At 48.0% G+C, this 23,741-nt stretch overlaps 1 protein-coding gene across 4 annotated transcripts in view; it reads left to right on the top strand.

Annotated features, from left to right (window-relative positions):
• Positions 1–15,504, top strand: part of APLP2 (amyloid beta precursor like protein 2) — a 72,278-nt gene extending 56,774 nt beyond the window's left edge. For 2 of the 4 annotated variants that reach the window (XM_029207400.1, XM_029207398.1), the window contains 8 exons: positions 1,136–1,294; positions 1,990–2,118; positions 5,301–5,400; positions 6,902–7,054; positions 11,689–11,774; positions 12,510–12,584; positions 12,896–13,051; positions 14,053–15,504. In XM_029207400.1, coding sequence (XP_029063233.1) covers positions 1,136–1,294; positions 1,990–2,118; positions 5,301–5,400; positions 6,902–7,054; positions 11,689–11,774; positions 12,510–12,584; positions 12,896–13,051; positions 14,053–14,154 — 960 coding nt within the window. In that variant the 3' untranslated portion in view covers positions 14,155–15,504. Of the gene's footprint in view, positions 1–1,135; positions 1,295–1,989; positions 2,119–5,300; positions 5,401–6,901; positions 7,055–8,901; positions 8,938–11,688; positions 11,775–12,509; positions 12,585–12,895; positions 13,052–14,052 lie in introns of all 4 variants that reach the window. The other 2 variants (XM_029207399.1, XM_029207401.1) reach the window with 2 other exon arrangements.
• The last annotated feature ends 8,237 nt before the right edge of the window (positions 15,505–23,741 follow it).

Here is a 23,741-nt window from a genome sequence, read left to right as displayed (position 1 = left end):
TCGGAGCAGAGCACACCTCACTCATGCCTGGAAGTGACCTTAGCTTGGCTGTGTTTACTCTGCTTTCCCGGCAAAAGTCCTCGGGCATCTTCCTTCGTAGGCTGTGCCTTGTTTTCTGGCAGTACTGCAGTACCAAATGCTGTTTTGTTTTTTGTTTTTTTTTTTTGCAGACTTATTGAAAAGTCAAAAGGCAGAAAATAAATCTCCCTATCAGTTTATCTTAACTTTGGATTTAAGAATGTAATCAGACTCAGAGCAGCTGCCTCCCTTTGCCTAGAGGAGGTTGTTGACAGGAATTTACAGGACTGCTTTGGGATTCCTAAAACTAGTTACATCTTACGTCAGCTTATGTTTAGCTGAAACCTCTCTTCTCATGATGTTGATATTTTATCGGCTCACCTTTGCTTTTTTATCAGTAACCTAGAAAATCTGCGAATGTTAATTTCCACACAGCCAGTGCACCCCATGCAGGGAGCTTTAGCTCGGCAGCCTTCAACGTGCCTGCAGACCTGGCCAGGCACCCCGCAGGGAGCTCGCCCTTCAGGACTTGGTGTGAATGGCTCGGCCTCACCTGCCACAGGACAGGACTGTGGTCTGGGGGTGCCTTGCTGCAGTGTGGGAAGGACGGCCTTTCCTCGCGGTGCACACGGAGAGGCCAGGCCTGGGCTTGCATGCTAGGGATTTCAGTTAGGGAGGTGCTGAGGAGCCCGTCCCATGCCCAGACATACATGCTGTCGTTAGATGGGGAAGTACAGTCGGCCCTTGAACCACAGGGGTTTGAATTGCGTGGGTCCCCCTACACGCAGATTGTTTTCAACGGTAAAGGCCACAGCACCGCACATGGGCGGTTGGCTGAATCCGTGGATGCGGAACCGCATGTACAGAGGCCCGACTGTAAGTTACACTGGGATCTTGGACCACGGGGAGGATCGGTGCCCTTATCCCCTGCGATGTTCAAGGGTCACCTGTAAGTGTCCAGATGGAAGTCAGAGGAGGTGTTCTACGACCTCACCCCGCTCCACACGACTCTGTGCTGGGGCGCTGGGCGCGGAGAGGCACAGAGTGGGGTCTGACACCGTGAGTGTAGATGCCCGCAGGTGCGTTGACTCGATGTGGTTCCTGCTTTATGGTTTAGCACTTCCAAGCCATGGTGAAGGCCCTGGAGAAGGAAGCGGCCAGCGAGAAGCAGCAGCTGGTGGAGACGCACCTGGCACGGGTGGAGGCCATGCTCAACGACCGCCGCCGGGTGGCGCTGGAGAACTACCTGGCGGCTCTGCAGTCCGACCCTCCGCGGGTGAGAATCGCTGAAGTAGCGTGTGTAGAACCGGTGTGAGCTCACATCGCGCTTGAGGGCCCGTGGGCCGCCTGTGGTGTGGACACGGCTTCCGCTGGAAAAGCAGAACCTCAGGGTGTTGGTTGGTAGTTCCCCAGTTATTGCATTTTTATAGTAGCCTTACTTTCAAAGAATAAAAACACGTCTTCCATGGACAAAGGCTTTTGAACCAGTTCTATTCTAAATAAGATGATAAGTTAATTTATATCGCAGCTCTTATCTGCCAGTGGTGTCAAACTTTATCCCTTAGCTCTAACTTGCCTTGCTCTGGGGGATGGAGAGGATCGAAAAGGAGGGTATTTGTAGTCTCCTTAAGCAAGTAAAGTCTTCTGGGTGACACAGGTCACCCTGTGCTTGTAATTATGGTGGCAGGCGCCGAGCTCAGGAAAGGGGACAGACAGATTGGAGGAAGACGGTGGGCTAGCGATTTTGGAAAATGCTGTCTGTTGAGGAGCCACTATAACTGTGGAACTTAGCTTTTGCTACTTAGAAGGGTAGCTTCTTGTTACTTGGCAACTTAAAGCTCTTAAAGGTACAGCTTTCATTCCTGGGCCTCACTGAGGCTGACTTTCTTAGTGAGTTTTTAAAGCTTCATTTTCCTGCCTGTTTTCAGTTCCCTAGTCTCTGGACGTGAAAACCACTGTTCTCTCTTGTAGCCCCATCGCATTCTCCAAGCCTTGCGACGCTACGTCCGGGCTGAGAACAAAGATCGCCTCCACACCATCCGTCATTACCAGCACGTGCTGGCTGTTGACCCCGAAAAGGCGGCCCAGATGAAGTCCCAGGTACACCAGACAGAGGAGAGACCGCTCTGACCGGTGGTCGGGCAGCACGGATGGTCGTGCTTATTGTTTTTAGTCCTCAGGAAATGATTTTGGATTTCCAAAGACAGTAGGTACAAGAGTTGGTTTTTGCAAAGGTACTATTTAAAAAATATCTTTTCCATACTTTTTCATATTAAGTATGCCCTACTTAAACTGTTCTTGAAGGTTTAGGAATGCATGATTATATTGAAGAGATCATTTTTATATCAGTTTATTTCTAGCTGAGGGTCCCACCAGAATTAATATTTGAAATCTCTTTCTAGGCAAGCACATCTTAAAAATTGGTCTCTTTTGTACAGTATAGTTTTTGCGTTTAGACACTTTACATCCCTGGGTTTTGTCCCCTGCTGCGTCCTACTGGTCTTTGCAGTCATCTATAGAGGTTTGTTTCTGGACCTACATTTCTAATTTTTGTTTTGACCATGTATTAACTTGAGTTTTACTGTCTTGTATTCATAGAAATGAACTTGCCTCCAAGACCGCTAGCTTCCTTTAAAACAGTCTGCCTGTTAGTTTTCCTAGAGGGCCTTGTGATGCCATAACTGATCTTACTCTATTTCCTCCTGTATTTTAAACCCAGCCCTGTGCTGCTTTGTGGGGACGCAGCGTGCACAGGCTGGGAACCTGTCCCCTCCTGCCTCCTGTTGCTCCTGTGGTGTGATTGTAGGGGAACTTCCCAGAAGCCCTGGGGGGCTCCCCTACGGCCCCATCTGCTGCCCAGTTCTGCTCCAGCATCTCACCACACATAGTTGAATCCTGTGTGCCCTTGAGCAGCTCACAGTTGTGTGAAATTAATTATGTTAACTGTGAAGATGGAGAAGAATTGTCCTTAAACATACGGAGCCCACATTAGCAGCTGGGTGTTCAGGGAATGAAAGAACTCAGTGTCCTAAAGAGTGGGAAGGGCATGGGTCTGGGGACCCCCGGGGCCTCTGCTGGGGGCCTGGAGCTAAGGCTCTGTTTGAAGCTGGATGGAGTAGAAGAGAAGGAGGAAAGGCCAGCAGACCTCGGGTAGCTTCCGGGAAGCTCAGGTAGGAAAAGCTTACATCCTGACAGGGGTTAGAATTTTTCAGGTCTACCCGATTTTTTTTTTTTTTTTAAACGTAGGTCTTCCCTGGAGGTCCAGTGATTAAGACTCCACGCTTCCAGTGCAGGAGGCACAGGTTCAATCCCGGTCGAGGAACTGAGATCCCACAGGCCGCATGGCATGGCCAAAAAAAAAATTAATAAAGTTAAAATTTAAAAATGTAGTCTTTTTTCAATTTTTTTTTTTTTTTTGTAGAAAATCTAGACTATTATGTAGTACTTTATAGAAAAACAGCCTGTCTTGTATGGTGAGAATAGAAGGAAAGGTGAGACCTTGATCAGTGTGTTCAATTAACCTGTGAGCCAGGATCAGGGTACCACCTGAGTGCCCTGGGAGGCGGAGCATCTTTACTGTGTGATGTTTACTGTCTGCTCGGAGCCCTTAATTCTGGGGCAGCTCGGCCGCTGGATTACACTAGCCTTTGGCCTGTTCCCTGTCCTGTTATGTAAACTCTTGAAAACCCCAAATATGTTGAGCCTCTTAGAACGTGTGCACTCGATTTGAGGTGTGAGTGATGTGCTGCTGCCTCCCGCCCCACACTGCAGCTCCAGGCGGCCCTCCAAAGACCCTGGCGCCCAGCATCCCACCCTGTGGTCTTGTCCTCGTGGGTGTAGGAACCGTCCTCTGCCAGGCTCCTTAATTCCTCTAACATATGGCAGTGTCACCACTGCTGAGACTGGGGAGCTCACCCTTCCGTTTCTACTTGCATTTTTTCTCCAAAGCACTCACTCTGGTGCTTTCCCATCAATTTACTTGATTGAAAGAACGGCAAGTATAAAATTAAATTGCTTTCATCTTTGCTTTTATAGGTCAGAGAGACATCAATCTACAATAAAAGCATCTTTCCATTTAACTTTTTTTCATTTTGACCCTTCATGTTAATGGCTTCAAGCCCACATAATTAATCCATTGGCTCAGAGCGCCCTCTTTAGGAAGAGCTCGGTGGCTGCAGGTGTAGCCCAGTGGGATTAGCCTTCCTGAGGAGCTTGTGTGATGTACAGCCACGTGTTTCACAGTGTCACTGGGGTGGATGTAGTCCAAATCTCCTTCCATTTCCACCCTGAAAGCCTCTCAAATTCAGTGACAAAAAAAATTTTTTTTAATTAAATTCAGTGACCACTTTAATGACTTTTTTTCTTTTTCTTTTTTTGGATGAACAACCTTGGAACTTCTGCATTCAGAAAAGGCAGTGAGCTATGTAAGACAGATGGTAGATATGCCTTCCTTATCACCCCATAAAAATCAGGTTTATTTATACTTCAATGTGCAGTTTTTTTGTTTTTTTGTGTTTTTTTTGCGGTACGCGGGCCTCTCCCTGCTGTGGCCTCTCCCGTTGCAGAGCACAGGCCCCGGACACGGAGGCTCAGCGGCCACGGCTCACGGGCCCAGCCGCTCCGTGGCATGTGGCATCCTCCCGCACCGGGGCACGAACCCGCGTCCGCTGCATCGGCAGGCGGACTCTCAACCACTGCGCCACCAGGGAAGCCCCAGTGTGCAGTTTTGAAGGAATAGCTAATTTAGTTAAGTAGGAATAAACTAGTTCTGATGCTCACTGTGATAATCATTTCAGGCAACTGCTTCACGAAGCAAAATCCATGAATGGTCTCACCCCTCAAATCTACTTTTTAACCAGTGATTTCATTCCCTTGTTACCTCTTCTTGTCTGACCAGTGGTAAAAATTGACCAACTCATTTCCTCTTTCACTCAGAAGGCCCTTACTGAGTGTCTGGCATTGTACAAATTCGGGTTCTTTTTTTATAGTACAGTTAGCAAGTGCCTCCTGTGCAAACCAAATCAATACTTGGCCAAGGGAATTTTTAAAAATTTTCCCTTAACTTGGAGCACTCTCTGGATAAATCCTTAGATCACCGAGAGGTGATACACGCATTCTTGCACTACGGTGGCCAGTAAACACGGGGAGGATTCATACTGCCCCCCTGACCAGCTGCTTTGCTGGACTCTGTAGAGAACATAGGTCTTTGCAGAAGCGTGTGGGTGTCAGGCTGGCCCGGCTGTTCTGGTGACAAGGCCTCTCCCCCCATCCTGTGCTTGCAGGTGATGACACATCTCCACGTGATCGAAGAAAGAAGGAACCAGAGCCTTTCTCTGCTCTACAAAGTACCTTACGTGGCCCAAGAAATCCAAGAGGAAATTGGTGGGTGCTGACTGTTTGCATCAAGGTCAGGCGGGGCTTGTGCTCAGGAGTGATGGCGGTGCCAGATGAGAGAAACAGGACAAGCGAGGCCACAAAGCTGGGCATTAGCGTGCCACGGGCTCAGAAGTCTGGGGCTCACGTGGCAGGGTCAAGCCCTGGCTGGGAGCCACAGAGCCTTGAGTTTCATTGACCTTCACTCTGTTACCGGAAGAAAAATCTAGGGTGTGAATTTGCAAGGCACTGAGCGAGTCTCCCGTTACCCTTTGCCCCTTAACTGCTGGCGTATTTTAAGGCATCTACTTATTCACGTTCTTACTTCTTCTCCCCCTTCTGGTCTTTCTCTTCTTCATTTATCCAACAAACGTTCGTTGTGTCTACTGTGTGGCACAGGGTAAAATGTGCACCAGTAGACAGACCTCCTGGAGCCCACATTTTAGGAGGAGGGAACGGTCAGGAAAACGAGTGTCCGTGGGGATGGGTGCTGTGCCAGAGGTGAAACTGGGGTGGGACGGGGAGGGTGCCTGGTGGTCAGGCTCCCTTGGGGGAAACCTGAGATCCGAATGATAAGGAGGCACCCTCCACACAGCAACCCCGGGGGGGGGGGGAGCACTGAGCACAGGAAGCGACCACTGCAGAGCCTGACGTTTGAATAGAGAGATTTTAGCAAAATCAAGGAGTTTGGATTTTATTCTAGGATAATTGAAAGCCCTTCGAGGGTTTTAAACCAGCAGGTGACTAGATCTGGAATATGTTTTTTAAAAATGTGAACTTTAAAAAACAATTACTAGACTGCTATGTTGAGAGTTGATGAAAATTGGAAACCACCCAGGAAGCAATTGTAAAAATCCAGGAGAGAGGGGATGGCTGAGTGCACAGAGATGGGAATGGAGGAGATGGAGGTATGAGTGGTCCTGAGGATATGTTTCAGAGGAAGGGTGAGCAGGATGCGCTGATGGGCTGGACAGGGCAGGGGGTTGAGAGAAAGAAAAGCATTGGCTCTGCGCTTTTTCCCTGTGAGCAGCTGAGTGGGTGGTGAGGCTACATTTTGCTCAGGTGCTGCATTCTCTTTACCTGTTAAAATAGAAATTGCCCTCAGACATTAAGTAGAGGTGTGCAGTAGGCTACCAGGTGGATGAGCCAGAGGTCGGGGATGCAGGTGCAAGATACAGGTTTGGGAGTCACGATCCGTGGATGGTATTTAAAACTGTGCCGTAGGAGGAAACCACTTACCCAGAGGGAGTTGATCGAGGAGAGAGGGGGGCCCAGGATGCAGCCGTGGGGTTCCCAGCGCCGAGGTTCTGCAGTCAGCAGGGTCAGGGAGCACACCCTCAGGAGAGAGGAGGGGGTCGTGCGTGGCCTGTGTTGCGAGCTGGTGAGACGCCCCTTTAGGCAGAGCTCACATCCCACCCTTAATGACACGAATTAGCCCCATGCAGGCTATCCTGTGCCTAGAAACCAGATCCTTCTGAAAAGCTGGCTCCTGCGTGTCTGTCTTTGTCAGATGAGCTGCTTCAAGAACAGCGAGCAGACATGGACCAGTTCACCGCCTCCATCTCAGAGACCCCCGTGGACGTGCGGGTGAGCTCGGAGGAGAGCGACGAGGTCCTGCCGTTCCACCCCCTCCATCCCTTCCCGTCCCTGCCTGAGAACGAAGGTGCGTGTGCGGTAACAGCCCAGCTTGGCAGCGGGGGCCAGGGGGCGGGGAAGAATGCAGTTAGAAAATTGAAGTCAGATCTGGGACGGGCTCGTGCTGGGGAGACTGTGTTCCTGGTGCAGGTCGAGCAGGGGAGGGGCCGGGATTCACCGAGCACCTGCCGCGTGCAGGCACCGAGTGGGCAGCCTTCAGTAACGTCGGGAGGTTTGTGATGTTTCTCCCATTTTATGGACAGCTTGCCTCAAGCCCACTGTTTGTCCTGGTCCCATCAGCTGCCTGCAGGGTGTGAGGCCTTCTGCGTGGAGGCCCCTTTGCAGCTTAAATAGCGCTTTCGTGTTCTAGGCTGTCATTATCTTTCCCTAACAGTCTTGGGAGGTAGGTGACGGGGGGCTGCAGAGGTGACCTGACCCACTCGAGTGCAAGGCGGGCTGAGAAGCTGTCCCTCTGCCTCCTCCTGCGCAGGCGTGCTTTCTTCCATTCCCTGCCGGTTCTCGACGTCTGTAGGGATCTCTCAGAGCTGTGGGTCTGGGGACTTCCCTGGTGGCACAGTGGTTAAGAATCTGCCTGCCAGTGCAGGGGACACAGGTTTGAGCCCTGGTCCGGGAAGATCCCACATGCCGCGGAGCAACTAAGCCCGTGCGCCACAACTACTGAGCCTGCGCTCTAGAGCCCGCGAGCCACAACTACTGAGCCCATGCCCTGCAACTACTGAAGCCCGCGCACCCAGAGCCCGTGCTCTGCAACAAGAGAAGCCACTGCAATGAGAAGCCCGCGCACCGCAAAGAAGTGTAGCCCCCGCTCGCCGCAACTAGAGAAATCCCGCGCGCAGCAACAAAGACCCAACGCAGCCAAAAATAAATTTTAAAAAAAGTTGTGAGTCTGCACGAGAAATAGACAAGCTGCCGAGCCCAGGCCCTGAGATCAGGGTGTGCAATCAGTTTCTATTTATTTGCGGGCTGCTGTTGTGGCTGATGGTGGTGTTGATAAAAGTAGCGGCCACTGCTGTAGAATACGCCAGCCTCGACTAAGCACTGTGCGTGGATGCTCTCGTTTATATTGTTATCCTCACAATAACCCTCTGAGGTAGGGACTGGGTGTGTTCCCCATTTGGGGATCCAAGGTTTAAAGAGGTTAAGTGTCTGCCCAGGTCACGTAGCTTGTAGGTAGAGAGTAAGGATTTGAGCCTGAGTTGATGCAGTCCTGAGTCCTAGGCAGATCCCGGTGGTGCTGCTACGGAGGCCCGAGGAAGGGGGCGTCCGGCTCGGCCTCCAGACCCTAACACAAGTGCCTTCCTTCCAAACCAGCTCTCTCAGAGGTACCGACTCAGTATAGTTGACCCTCTGATAGTAAAAGAGAATCCGAGGAAGGAGCCAGATACATAACGAGGTGCCAGCGCACTCCCTAAGCCTGCTCTTTCAGACCCCACCCACGGGGCCGCAGGGTGGCCCTACTTCCTCAGCTTGTTGGGATGGGGGCGCGTCTCGCTTGGACATTTGTGAACTGGGACCTTGTCTCCTTCTCAGAAAACCACAACCAGTGCTGACTTGTGTTTTTGTTGTTTTCTAAGAAAAATAACTTGGGGCTAAGCTAAATAATTTGGGAATCTCACAGAAGTTCCCCCAAAAGACCCAAGACCGCCTGCCTCCTCTCCCTTCCTTGCAGTCATGTGCTGTAGCTCTTACTGCCGTTTGCTTGTGGGGCAGCTCAGGCCCAGTTTGTAAGGAAGAGTACGCTTTTGTTCACGTTATAGAGAAAGTCAAGTCAAAGGTAGGAATTTTGAAAGAAGGGATTTTTTTTCTTAATCTCCTCTTGTGCTGTTTTGTTTTTGTTGCTTTCCTTTCTGCTAGACACTCAGCCGGAAGTGTATCACCCAATGAAAACAGGTTGGTTTTGTCAAAGATGTACCCCCTAAGACCTTCATTCCTTTCACTTGCCCGGAAGTTTCACGCTCCGTTCCATTCCACCACCTGATGCTTTCCGCCTCATGCCTTCAGACATGGCTGTGGGAGGACCAGAGGAGCCTGACTTCCGGCACCCAGAACCCGGTGTCCGTGGGTTTGCTTACCCGGTGGCCGTCCTGAGCTGCCCTTCTGGATGTCCAGAGAGTACAGAGGCATACAGAGTAACCAAAGTAGAGCCTTCATAAATCCTTTTAAGCTGGGGAGACCTTAAAAGTATACCCAGCTTAAACAGGTTGGTTGCAAATTCCTAGGACAAATAAAAACATGCTTATGGTCGGGTGGAGAGCCATTTTATTTTACTTCTTTTTCTCTGCTGCTCCCACATACATCTTTTCCTTTTCTTCTTAGCTGTCCTCTGCCTTTTGTCCATGCCCGAGTGTCTGTTTCCAGCTGTCTCATGTCCCCCGAGATGTAGCGTCCCTCAGAACATAGTAGAAGCTGATGGATGAAACAGGTTGAGACAAGTGAACTCTTGCTGTAACGAGTCTCCACTTTTCAGATGAAGTTAGCTGCGTGTGAGCACAGGCTGAAGGCTTGCACGCTTGATCTCGTTTAACCCACTGAACACACTGGAGGTAGGGTTATTAGCTCTCTTTGCTAGATAAGGCAGTTGGAGCAGCCTCAAAGTTCAGTCATGAGCTTAGGAAGTGGAGGAACCAGAATCTGAACTCAGCTTCCTCCGTCTTCAGAGCCCGTGGTGTTCCTGTTTCACAGACCGTGGTATAGCTGCCGCATTTCCGGGGGCGGGGGAGCGGGGGCGCGGGGGCCAGTCCAGCCTCCAGGGTCATCGTGAACAAGGGCACACGTTCTCGGACTGACCGGGCTGCCTCGTGCCGTGCCCGGCTGAGGGTTTGGCAGTGGTGTGTATGCTGCTTCTCAGAACACAGGGTTGTGAGCTGCCCGCACAAGTCACTCGTGTGCACGTGCTTTGTTTTATTCTACTTGGATATGCCTCTTCATCGCTGTGTGAACGTTCCTCTGGGCGGCACATCTTGGATATGTTTAGGTGAAGTTGAATTTTCTAAAAGTTCAACTTGTCCTTATGCTTCAACTGTTATTCGTTGGAATAGTTTAAACATTAACTTTTGGTCTGTTAAATTCCCTTGTTTATTCATTCTATAAAACCAAAGTGCTTTTGGTCGGCGTTAAAGAAGCATGAGGGTTGCACCACCAAAAACAGTGTTAGGAGAGTCTGAGCACGGGTAGTAGGACTTTAAATTCGTTGGCTCAGTGCCACATTATTTTTGAAATAGGATCCTGCCCTATGACCTTTGAAATTCTGAGGTGGAGGAGAGAGAGAGATGGAAAGAGTGCAGAGTTAGAATTTATTCGGCTTGGTCGTGAGCATCCTGCCGAGAGAGAGTCCCTTCCTCAAATAGCGGAAATGCAGTGTTGCTGTTTCATTGGCATTTTGAAACTACAAAAACCGGCCCTGGCTTAACTCACCCTAGAATCAGGTTGTGAAGCTCTTCTTTAAAATGAAAGCTCTGGAAAAAAGGCTGCCTCGTTTCTGGCTGCATTCTGATGAGTTAAGTGTTAGCTGGCCTGGGGGTGCAGCAGCTGCAGTGCGGTTACTAGCGGCTCTGGGTCCAGAAGGAGTCTGGCCGTGAGCCGGAGAGCCTTGTTGCGGCTGGGCCTCTGGCAGCCTGGGACAGCAGTGCTTTGCAAATACTCGTGTCGGCATCTTACTTACGGGTGGTCACCTTAGAATGCCGAGTATCCGCCAGGTTGATCTATTTATAAAAGGTTCAAATCACAGACGTCTAGGTAGCACTGTATATAATATTATTAACGAGACACTGGTAGGAGAGCTAGAAGTCACATGCTTTGGGGCTAAAAATAGAGAAGATTGCGCCTCACTTTTCCTCTCCCTGGGTTTGTGCTGCACCTTTGAGCGCTGTCATCAGGAGTGCCGCGCACAGGTGATGCCGGCCCAGGCAATGTCTGACCTTGACAAGAGACTGTTGCAATTCTTGCCCTGTTTATGGAAAGGTACCATCCACCCCCGTGTTAGCGTTCCCCCCATGTAGGGAATGCTTCCTTCCTGTTCATTCTGGTCTGATAAGCCCCGGGAGGGTAACATCCTAGTGAGAGACACAGAAGAAAATCAATAATTACAAACAGTGACTCTAAGTACTATAACCTGGGAATGTCTCTCAAAAAGAGCAGCAGCTTGAAGAACAAATAGGAAGGATATAAGGTCAGGGAGGGTATTTCAGGCAGAAAGAATTGCCTGTGGCGTAAAAGATGGTGCTTGAGGCAGGCATGCAGGTTCGCTGCTGCTGTGACAGTTCTTCCACTCAGAGGAAGTGTCAAAGGAGTGAGTTGAGGGGTAGTGGGTGCTTGGTGATATCACAGGGTGGGTCACGGGTTTTTTGATGCTGGAATGCCTTTGGATCCAGCTTCTGTTTATAGTACAAAAAGTATTCTCTCCTGAAGGCTTGCAAAGTGAGCACAGCACTCTCTCCTCCTCCATGACACCCATTGGTCTTGCGTCACTCACCCCTGTGGAGCGCAGCGCATCCTCCCAAGTGGGAACAAGTAGCATATCGAGAAAGGGGAGGGGGCATTTGGTGAGGGCTCCCTGGCCCTCAGGAGGGAGTTTGCTGCTGCTTTGAGGTTGGCGTGAGGTCAGCCTATCCCAGGAAACTCAGGTGTGCTCTCTCCATGCAGGATCTGCACTGGGAGAGCAGGAAGGAGGACTGATCGGGGCCGAGGAGAAAGTGATTAACAGTAAGAAGAAAGTGGATGAAAACATGGTGAGCCGTTTCTCCCTGCTCTGTGCCCGTGTTAACTTTGAGAATAATTAGAGTGAGTCGCATTGTTTTAGATGCTTCCCAGATGGACCTCCACGTGTCCGTTTCCATAGGCTAGCAGATGGGCAGGCTCTGACTGCTCCCACAGATGCGCTGTATTGTTTAGAGTCCAGGTGTGAATAAAGAATTATTTTTCAGCAGTAGCTCATCTCTTGCTATACAGTGGAAAATATATTTGCAACTAAAGGTATGAATAAAATATGAGAGGCCATTTCAAATGAGTAGAGATTTAATAACTTGAAAATGGAATAGAGTTGAATTTGGTTCTTACACTGCCTGAGGTTTATACCACCTATTAATTATTCATCTAGCATTTTTATCACTTACATTTCTGGATTATCTTTAACTGAATTGGATATTTAAACGTGGCTGCTTGGTAATCTGTGCTGAAATATCTCCACAAGGGTTACCTAAAGGAAAACGCAGGTGACAACCCTTAAAAGACCAACTGCTGTACAGTAGTTTTGCACCCACACCTGCTCCTTTGTTCAGGGGTTTGGTGAGCGGACTTAGGTGAATGGCGCAGAGCTTATGGGTGAGTGGGTGTCCATCAGGCGTCTGCTTCCCTCCACCAAATGGTAAATGGAGGGCACGAGAAGCAGTTACACTTAACACACTAAATTTGCCCTCCCTCCCAGTTGGTGACATTCTCCCCCGACCCCCCTGCCCCCGTTTCAGGTCATTGACGAGACCCTGGATGTGAAGGAAATGATTCTCAACGCCGAGAGAGTCGGAGGCCTCGAGGAGGGGCCGGTATGTGTCCCGCTCCAAAACCTGATGGCAGGTCCCACACCAGCCTCGGCCGTTTTCTCTCCCTCCTGGGAGCACCTTGCGCTATCTTAAGCTATCAAAGGTCCCTCGTCCCCCATTTCCCCTGTGCTTTCGGATAAGAAAGCTCAAGTTCGAATCTCCATGGAGATTGCAAAAGGTGGGGACTCCCCCCACCTGGACGGCAGGGTCCGGGTGCCCCCCTTGGGTTTTTGGAGGCGCGACCGGAGGCTCACCGCCTCCCCCGCTGCTTGTCGTCTCTCACACCTTGTCGCACGTCTGCTTCGTTACGTTAGGAATCCGTGGGGCCCCTGCGGGAGGACTTCAGTCTGAGCAGCAGCGCCCTCATCGGTCTGCTGGTCATTGCGGTGGCCATCGCCACGGTCATCGTCATCAGCCTGGTGATGCTGAGGAAGAGGCAGTACGGCACCATCAGCCATGGGATCGTGGAGGTGAGCCGTCGGGGGGCTTGCGGAATTCGAGCGTCTTGTCAGGGGCTGCGCGTCAGTTAGACGACTCCCTGGATTATTAGGTCACGTCTCGGAAGTCAGCCTCGGCTGAGTCAAGTTGATCCCGTCACAAGAGCTGTTGCCAACTCTTAACATTAATTTGGGCTTCGACCGTGAATGCGAGGAAAGCACAGGAGCATTTTATGCTGCACAGGGTGAAAACTGTTTTCTCAGATTGTTTTCAGGTGCGTTACAGATGTTTGAGAATGAAGGACTGCTGATACTGTTTCTTTCTTTCTTTGTTATTAGTTTGCTTTTTTTTGACGTGTTTTATAAGGAGAAAACCAGGTATATGGCAGTTCAGGCAACAATGGCAATGTGTGTGAATTGATTCTTAAAAATATGAAATAGGAATAGGACTCTTCTTTTTCAATGGGGAGAAAAGCAACAGGAAGTTCGGAAAGAGCCAGACAAGGCTGTTTCTCTTCCATCTTCTGCTCATTTGTGATTAGAACTGCTTACTTACCACTTGTTTTTGGTGAGTGGTGGGAATGTCCACAGTGTCTTTATTCTAGAAAATGAATACAATAAAGAATAGAATCTGTTGGGGGAAATGAATGCACATGCGTGTGTCTTAGTTATCCGGCTTCACCTCCTGCTGCACACTGGCCTAGTTGTGGGGTTCCAGGGCTGGAGGGGACCCGAAGTCATCTGGTCCTTCTCCTTGGCCCTCGCCGAGGCTGCCCCACAGAGAAGCGGCAGAGCTGAGACTTGTCACTGTGGTGCTGGGAGATTCAGCTCACTGTTTTCTCCAGCGTGGACTCCAGCTTTCAGCAGCCCACCCTCTCTGACCCTCTTCTTTTCTCTTTCCTCCTCCTGGGTCCTCACCGCCTGCTCTTGTTTGGTCCACCCCGTGGTCCCCAGGGATCGTACAGCTCAGGTCTGCTGATGCCCTGGGAAGTTCTCTTGGGCTCACGCGATAACCCCCGTCTTTCTTCCTGCAGGTCGACCCAATGCTCACCCCAGAAGAGCGTCACCTGAACAAAATGCAGAATCATGGTTACGAAAACCCAACCTACAAATACCTGGAGCAGATGCAGATTTAAGCAGGTGAAGCACGACACCCGGCTGGAGTGGGGGGGTGAGGCGGGCAGCAGATGTCCAGAGGTTTGGACCTACGACTGACCGACAGCTACTTCCAGAGGATTTCATCTTACACTCGGACCTCCTGGATCATTAAGACTGTAAAGTACTACTGTAGAATCACAATTTCCATTCTTTTTAAATGGGTGAAAAAATGTTAATATAACAATATATGATATATAAACCTTAAACGAAGTGAAAAAATTATCTATTACAGATATTTGACTGATGTAGTTTTCTTTTTTAAATTAATCAGGAGTCCCGCTTCTATCGTATTGTCTCACACATGCTCTCTGTAGAAATGGAAGATGTTGATTTTCAATGATAGACTGTACGTGCTACATGCAGGCCGTTTGTTCCGGCCGCATTGTGTCAATCAGCTCTTTACGGCTCACTGTCCTGGGTTTTATTTTAAAAGAAGAGGAGGCAGTATTCCTCATTTAAAGCTTTAAATGAGCTTTCAGAAAGTTGCTGAGAAACTAACTGAAATAAGGAGCCGTAACTGATCCTTAAAATACATCATGATCCCCCTCTCAAAATTCCTTTGAAGGACCAGTTTCTTGGAAGTCTGGTGCGCCCACCACTGGGTACCTGGGTGTCTCCACACAAGTCCTGTCACCAAGGAGGCGCTCAAAGCAAGCATTTGAGTTCCAGCTTCTTTCAGCGAGCCTCGTGTGTACAGATTAGGGCCACTACTGCGTTCCTTCTGAATCCAGTTCTTCCACAGAAAGTAGCCTGTAGTTTGTACCTGACGTTCTTCCACTGTCCGCCGCTGGGTCACCGTAGCTTTTGACCGCTCACTTCTCTCCCGAATAATGTCCAGATGTGCTGTTTTCCTTTTTGGCCATTTCCCACCCCCTCCGAAGGCACTGGTCTCCACCGTCCCCACCGTTCACTGAGAGAAGACAGCAGGAGGAGGTGGCCGGCATCCTGGGGAGGATGCGGGAGGTTTGCTTTTGTCTGGAAGGTGGATGCTCCAGGCTGTACACAGAATGATCTGTAGACCCCATGGAAAGCTTTGAAGATTTTGTTTCCTTCACATGAGTCTTTGTGATGCTTGTATAGTTGATGTTGACGCTCACAGCTGCTTCTTTTCCTTTTTTTTTTTTTTTTTTTTAATTCTAAAGGTTCTGGTAACCTGTGGTGTATTTTTTTTCTATTTCCCTGTGACTGTTTTTTTTTCTTCTTCCTCCCCTTTACCCCATCCGTGTCTCTTCCCACTATGCACAGATAAACTTCACCTACAAACTCCTTAATCTGCTCTGTGGAGAATGTACAGAGTTTAAACACATCAATAAATACTTTAACTTCCACCAGGACTCCTTGATTTATTGGCCTGGCATTACTCGCGGTGATGGCTTTAACCCTTCTGCCCTGGACAGTGGTGCTTCTTTCCCTGGAGGGTCTCTCACTGCATGGCAGAGGCAGGAATTGGTACAGGAAGCTGGACTCTTGGGCTTGAATTCCATTTTTCATTTAAAAAATAAGAGGGAAAGTGCTTCAGCCTCAAAGCTGGTGGTTTTTATTGATCTCAGAGAACTGGTCTTTCATTATTTCTTTAATGATTTCCTCCACTGTGTTTTCTGTTTTCTAAAATTGTAATTGGCTAAACCTCGGACCTCCCTGATTGCTCCTTTTTCTTTAGTTTTAGTCTATAATCTAGGTGATTGCTCTGTTTACCTTCAGCCTTTCTAGTGAATTTTGTAATTATATTTTTAAATTCCATAAGAGCTGCTTGCTTTATCTTTCTCTTCTTCTTCTTTTTTTTTTTTTTGTGGCTCCACCGAATGGCACGCGGGATCTTAGTTCCCTGACCAGGGGTCGAACCTGTTCCCCCCCTGCAGTGGAAGTGTGGAGTCCTAACCACTGGACCACCGGGGAAGTCCCTGCTTGCTTTACCTTAATATTTCATATAACATTTCTTCTTTTTATGATGACAAATCCATCTGAGTTTGTACATCAGGAATTTTTAAAGTTTTCTTCTCTAAATTAACTGTTTCCTTTTGAGCTATCGACATCCTATAAATTCCTATAAACATGTAGTGATCATTCATTTGATCAAATTTGAGAATGAATTACATGATTAGCTAAAAGAAATAAAACCAGTCCGAAAGTTAAGAATTTGGTGCAGCAAAATAGAATTAATGTTTATTAATATGAGACTTTTCTTCCTGATTCTGGAAACAGTGAGTGGAGCTTGTGGCTGAATTTTTAGAGAAAGGTTTGCAGCCTCCATTTCTGAGTTTCTTAAATAACCTGCCACTGGTAGGCACTGTTTTTCTCATTGAAGGAGGCTTGTTTACCCCACGCCTGCTTTCAGCACTTTGTGCCTGGGGGTGGTTTTCGCTGGTCATCTAACATCCGGCTACTTGTACGAGTAAATGCAGGGGCTGATCTCAAGAGTCCTCACTCTAGTTTACTCTGATGCTGATTTACAGTATATGATGCAGTTAAGAGTCCCTTGCATATACATGCGTACCTGTGTATAAGTGCACATGTGTGTACATACAGGGAGTGTGCATTTTATGAGCCTCTGGCGAGGAAGCACCTTGGGACAAACCAGTTGAACAGGCTGGTTGTCTGTAGCGATCAGCACATCCCCGTCTGCCCCTCCCTCCTGCACTGGCCTCACAACTTGTTGCCAGAAAGGTCGCGAAAAAGACGAAATTTCATTTTTTTGAAGCCAGTTCCCGCCAGTGTTCTAAAGAGTGTTTTCACTTGACCCTCTGCAATACCAGCTGGAAAATGTGGGTCTACATTCATTATGATTCAGTTCCAAACCTAACAGACCAGCTTTCTGTATGTTAGTGCCTGCCATCTGCTAGCTGCTTTGTATACAGCACCTCATTTCATTGTCTGAACTTCAGAGCATGGCTGTTATCTTACAGAAAGCTGAGGTCCTCCGCCTGGTGAGGGATGAAGCAGAGACCCAAGCCCAGCTGTCACTGTCCATCCCCTTGCTCCGTGTGTGTCGGCCCTGGGAGACAGTGGGCCCAGGAGTCACCTCCTAAGTGGCGCCTGTCAACCAGGACTCATCCAACTGGCCAACTCTTAGGACTGGTGTCCATCACCCACACCGCTGTCAGTGGTGGGCCTCGGAAATGCCCGGGACTGGTGAAATAGCAGTGGGTTCCTTTACCCCAATGGGGTCAGTACAAAGGGAGCTGAGGGTAGATCCGAACATCCTGGCGCTGAGGTTCACCTGTCGCCCTCACCCTGGATTGATGGAGAGCTCTATCTCTGTATCTGTAGATCTATAGATGCTATAGGCAGATGTTAGTTTTTTAATTTTGAAAGGAAATGTATGTAAGGCAGGGACTGCAGGGCAGACCTCACCTAGACCAGCTCCACTCTGCTCCCTGGCGGCACCTTCCCCGCACAGGGTCCTGAGAGAAACTTGCTCATCCCCTAGTTTCTGCTGGTGACTCAGCCTTGCCCTCTGGGGAATGTGGCCCTGCCCACCTTGCTGGCAGGCTGCGGTGCCGGCAGCTCCCCGCGGACTTTGGCGTGAGGTCATCCGACCTCCTCGTCTGCTCTCAGTTACAAATCGGAACCTGGCAGTCGAGGTCTGAGCCAGCCCAGGTGTCCTAGTAATCTCTGGTTTCAGTTGCCATGACGCTGATTCTCTGATTTAGGAGACACACTGGGACGTGATGAGTCTCTAAGTTAATTTGGACAGGCCCCAGGGTCCCCTCCAAAGGAACGCACGGTCTGACGTGACTTGTTAGAAGTGGACACGGGCGAGATTGATGGAAGGAACCAGAAGGCCCTATGGCACCTGCCCCCTGCCCCCCCATTTCACAGCTGAAACAGCCACCAGCTCACATGTTCCTCAGCACAGAGCCAAAGTCTGGGACATGCAGTACTTTTCTGGGACAAAGGGTGAAGTGGTCCTTGTAAAACAGAGTCGGTGCCTTGCCTTGTTACGTAGAATGAATAAGGGGAAAGGGTGTCTGTCCTGCCCTCTGTGGGCACTGGGTCTAGCAGGCCTTCACAATCGCAGGCTGCTGTGCTTTTCCTCAGGGAGTGGCCCAGGTCTCCAGGGAAGGGGACAGGACCTACCCAAATAAAAAACGTTTTTCTAGAGTCCTTGAAATGGATGCGGCATGACTTCTTGAGGAATCTCGAGGAGTTCTCAGGCCAACTTAACCCATGTCTGATTGAACTTAAAATGCTGGAGTCGGTGGCTCTTTCTGATTAGAGCAGCGACCTCCAAGAGTAAAACCTTTTAAATTTGCGCCCTCTATAGAGAGTCATTTAAAAACTGTATGCATGTACTATCATAAACGGAAATTTGGGAAGCATAAGAAAGATGAAATTTTTTTTCCAAATTTTATTCACTAAAGGTACAAAGCCTGTTGGGTCCAGTGAAATATTAGAAGTTTTAGTGCAAGCAAAGTGATTGCTTTCATTCTCTCTCTAACTAAAGTCCATAGTTCTTTCAGATTTCCTTAGTTTTTACCCAGTGTCCTTTTTCTGTCCCAGGATATCACATACTTACGTGTGTCTCTTTAAACTCCTCCCGACTGGAGCTTCCTCAGACTTTCCCTGTTTTTGATGACTTTGAAAGTTTTGAGGCATACTGGTCAGGCATATTGTAGGATATGCTCCTCTACCAGGATTGGTGGGGTGTTCTTCTCATGATAAGACCCTGGGATTGTGTGTTACTGGGGAGGAAGACCACAGCCAAGTGCCGTGCTCATCACAGCATATCAAGGGGACGAGCTGTCCCCATGATTGGCACTATCCATGTCGTCCTTGATAACCTGCCTGTGGTGTGTTTGTCAGTTTCTCCCCTGTGAAGTTTTTTCTCCTCTCCCCTCGCTGGCAGGGCATTGCTGTGTGCTTAAGGAGTGGAGAGTTATGTACCCTCACACCTTCTTATTTATTTATTTTTTGTGGTACACGGGGCTCTCACTGCTGTGGCCTCTCCCGTTGAGGAGCACAGGCTCCGGACGCGCAGTCTCAGCGGCCGTGGCTCACGGGCCCAGCCGCTCCGCGGCGTGTGGGATCTTCCCGGACCAGGGCATGAACCCGTGTCCCGTGCATCGGCAGGCGGACTCTCAACCACTGTGCCACCAGGGAAGCCCCAACACCTTCTTATTTTTAAATTGTGTTCTAACACTTTGCAACACAGCAATTAGAAAGTCAGGTTCTAAGGTCTCCTTGTATTTCATGGCTATCAAAGCTGAAAGAGTTCTTGACTGTGGTGATGGTTTCAGGGGTGTGTAAGTCTGACGTCTGACAAACTTATCAGATTGTACCTTTCTAATATGTGCAGTTTATTGTATGTCAATTATACCTCAATAAAGTTTTTTTTTTCTTTTAAGCCGGAAGAGAAATTGCAAAAACAGGCTGGAATGGGATAAGTCATCCTTGACTGTGCCTGTTAACAGCACGATACTAAATTTCCAATTCTATCTACCAGTTCTATTTCTGAGCCTAAGTATACAGATAGGTCTTTCAGATGAGGCATCACTTTTGACAGCAGAATTAACTACTAATGAAAACCTTTCCAGACGCTGGTTTTCAAATTTCTCCATAGCATAGGTTTCTTTAGAGAAAGCAAGTTGAAAAGGTGTTTTTAACTTAAAAAACAAACAGGGAACAGCATAACATCATTAAGTTCAACAACTGGTTACTTTGTCGCAAGATGAATCTCTCTGTGAGGTACAAAATGTTTCGTTGGTCACTTCCAATCTTATTTAAAAATACTGAGAAGATTCATATTCTTATTCTAATCAGAATAACTGCATTGGTTGGAGACATTTGGTAGCATTTCGTGCACTTATCATTTCCAGCATCAAACTTTATTTGGAAATATTTCATTATTCCAACCAAAGCAGCCAATCCATCAGCATTACATTTTCCGAGATTTTTCATACTACATTCTTTCCCATAAAATACAAATAAAATTGAAAAGGCAGCTATCATGTTACAAGTGGGAATTCTGAAGGCAAACTACCTGATTCTTTTCCTGATTTGGCCACCTACTTACTGGCTGGGTGACCTTGAGGCGGTTGTCTAACTGCTCTGTGCCTTAGTTTCTCCATCTGAAGAAATGGGGGTGGTGATAGCACTTAGGTTGTTGGGTTAGGAGTGAGTGGCCACAGGGAAAGATGCTAAAGCTACACCAGTGCCCAGTGTAGACAAGTGCTCAATGAATGTGAGCTAGTATTATTTGTTGAAAACATCTTCTCCCAGTACACAGGGCTCAATAAAACAACAGTTTTTGTGTACTTTGTGATTAAAGCAATTGGTAAATATTATACCATAAACTGAGCTGTACTTTCATCCACACCTTCCATAGCCTGATGTGGCTTTTTGCTTGTTTCTTCAAAGCTGTCATCTTCGGACAGCACTTGCTGACAGAAGCATGGATTATACTGCTTCCTTGTTGCTTTTGTGTATTATTTCAGCCCTTTTTACTGTGGCAGGACAAGGTGATTCTACGATGGTTTATGGCTTTTTGTCTTTGGCATTAAGAACCTCAAGCTGTATGTTTATCATTCCTAAATGAAATTCTGTAAATTACAAAATTGAGTATTGCATGATTTCAAGTGCTGAAAAAATTGTAGTGGCTTGTCTTCACGTGCTGGTCATTTAGTTTTTAAGTGTCATTAAACATGTTGGCCTCATAATATTTGTCAGCGCTGCCAGACCCAGCATACACGAGTGAGGAACGTCATTATTAATGTACGTTGTAAATGGACATTATTAGTGTGTGATGTAAGTCCATGGTCTTGGGGAGTTCCCTAGTGGTTCGGTGGTTGGGACTCCTCACTTTCACTGCCGAGGGCCTGAGTTCAATCCCCGGTGGGGGAACTAGGATCCTGCAAGCCACACGGCCAAATAAAAATGAAACTTTTTTACCAACTTCATATCAGAAGATAATATTTTTTATCCGATAATGTGGCCATTGAAGAGTTTGTACTAGGAGTAGAAACGTCCATCTTGTCATTTTCTTGTTCTGTGGAGTGAAGAGCATACGCTGCAAGAATCTTGTAAACCACATATTTATTTACATTATTTGATTAAAACTTCCTTTCACTTGGTGAATGAACACTGGACTCAGAATGTAAGCAAATGTATCAGGTACTTCGATTTTTCAAAAGCCCATGTTGCAAAGCAGAAATAGAGACACAGACGTAGAGAACAAATGTATGGATACCAAGGGGGAAAGGGGTGGGGTGGGAGGAATTGGGAGATTGGGATTGACACATACACACTATTGATACTCTGTATAAAATAAAATATGACACATACACTATTGATACTGTGTATAAAACTGATGGGAATGTACTGTATAGCAAGGGATCCCTACTTAATGCACTGTGGTGGCCTAAATGGGAGGGAAGTCCAAAAGGGAAGGGGATATATGTACATGTATGGCTGATTCATTTTGCTGTGTAGTAGAAGCAAACACAACATTGTAAAGCAACTATACTCCAATAAAAATTAATTTAAAAAATAAATAATAAATAAATTAATTTAAATAAATAAAAGAAATAATAAATAGGCCCCATGCAGCACCATGGGTCAGGGGGTGGCTACAAATATCAGATGAAAGAAAGGATGAGCTTGGATGTGTGATGATGTGGACAGGCAGAAATTCTCAAAGATGCTCAGCAGAGAAGCAGGTAAGTAGGCCCAGGTAATAAAATACATATCCAGACAGGCTCCGAGACTACCAGCTCAGAGCATCTGCATTTGCACCGTCCGTGGACACCAGGGTGTTTTGGGGGCAGCCCTGTTATGTTGGCAGGATTTCCGTATTATGTGTCCTGTCTACCCAAGGCAGGAACAGAATTGGACTTCTCAGCTGGCTTGTGGGGAGGGCACAGGCGTCACTTAGAGTCACCAGTGAGATGACTCACAAGAGACTCACTCAGGAGGGAACAAAGAGGGCTTCCCTGGTGGCACAGTGGTTGAGAGTCTGCCTGCTAATGCAGGGGACACAGGTGCGAGCCCTGGTCTGGGAAGATCCCACATGCCGAGGAGCAACTGGGCCCATGAGCCACAACTGCTGAGCCTGCGCGTCTGGAGCCTGTGCTCCACAACAAGAGAGGCCGCGACAGTGAGAGGCCCGCGCACCGCGATGAAGAGCGGCCCCCACTCGCCGCAACTAGAGAAAGCCCTCACACAGAAACGAAGACCCACCACAGCAAAAATAAATAAATTAATAAACTCCTACCCCCAACATCTTCTAAAAAAAAAAAAAAAAGAGGGAACAAAGAGACCCCACAGGCCACTCTCTGGTTATAGCGACAACAGAACATGCAGCTTCCGGGCAGTAGGGTAGCATGACGCGTCCAGGGTCGGTCTCACTGGGCTGAGCTGTAGTGGCGTCTCCCTGAGACAGGAGCAGTGAGGCTTCCCAGGCAGCCCTGTGGTATGGCTGGCCTTGTTCCTGGCTCTGTCTCTTCCCTTCTTGCCTCTCTGGCCCTCCCAGAGATTCTGTGAGCTTCCTGAGGATCTTTTAATAATTTCCTCTTTTTTTTTTTGCTCAAATCAGCTAGAGCATTCTGTTGTTTCTGAGCTGGCAAGTTGACAAAAACTCCATTAAGGGCAGATTCGCTGAACTCTAATGAGAAAATTGTGCCTGTTGCCCTCACTCAATAAAGGAGATGGGACTAAAAAACCCAGTGACATGAGAAGGACTCTCAGTGTGGGAAAAGGAAAATACAGATACAAGATGTTACAGTCAGTACTACCCTGGGGTCCTATATTTGAATCAGAAATATCAGTGTGAATTTGTTGGGTATTTTATCTCTTTTAAAAAAATTCCTAGCTTTGTCCTTCAAAAGCCCCAGAAACGGGAGTTCCCTTGTGGCCTAGTGATTAGGATTCTAGGCTTTCACTGCCATGGCCCTGGCCGGGGAACTGAGATCCCACAAGCTGCATGGCACAGCCAAAAAAGAAAAAAGCCCCAGAAAAAATGACCAACGCAGTAGTAATAAACATTTCTTGTGCCAGGTGATTGTCTTGAAATGCTGTTTCTCACTAAAAGACAATGGGACTTGTTGAAGAAATGGCTGATTGCATGTGTGGGCAGGGAACGTACAAGGTGAACCTGAAACATCTGACCAGAAAGCAAAGAATGATCAAAGATGAGTAGGATTGGGTCAAAAAAGAGTCAGAACCAGGACTTCCCTGCTGGTCCAGTGGGTAAGAGACTCTGCGCTCCCAGTGCTGGGGGCCCTCTGTCAGGGAACAAGATCCCACATGCCACAACTAAGAGTCCACATGTCACAACTAAGAAGTCCACATGCCACAACTAAGAGTCCACATGCCACAATTAAAAAGATCCGGCACGCTGCAACTAAGACCCAGTGCAGCCAAAATAAATAAATAAATAAATATTTTTAAAAAAAGAGTCAGAACCAACTTGAAGACATCCCTGCTGGTCACAGAGGGGAGAGTTTGAACATCAATAGCCTACAAATGGCAATGAACCAAAACATATCAATACATTTAAATCCAAGAATTCATAATAATACAAAAACAAGCAAACAAACACCAATTGTTCCCTTTGGAAGATGCTAGAAAG

Source organism: Monodon monoceros, unplaced genomic scaffold, assembly GCF_005190385.1.
Source record: "Monodon monoceros isolate NGI ecotype Baffin Bay Population unplaced genomic scaffold, NGI_Narwhal_1 Super_Scaffold_7, whole genome shotgun sequence".
NCBI classification, from domain to species: Eukaryota; Metazoa; Chordata; class Mammalia; order Artiodactyla; family Monodontidae; genus Monodon; species Monodon monoceros.
Note: the sequence above shows the minus strand (reverse complement) of the source record. Positions and strands in the feature narration are given on the sequence as shown.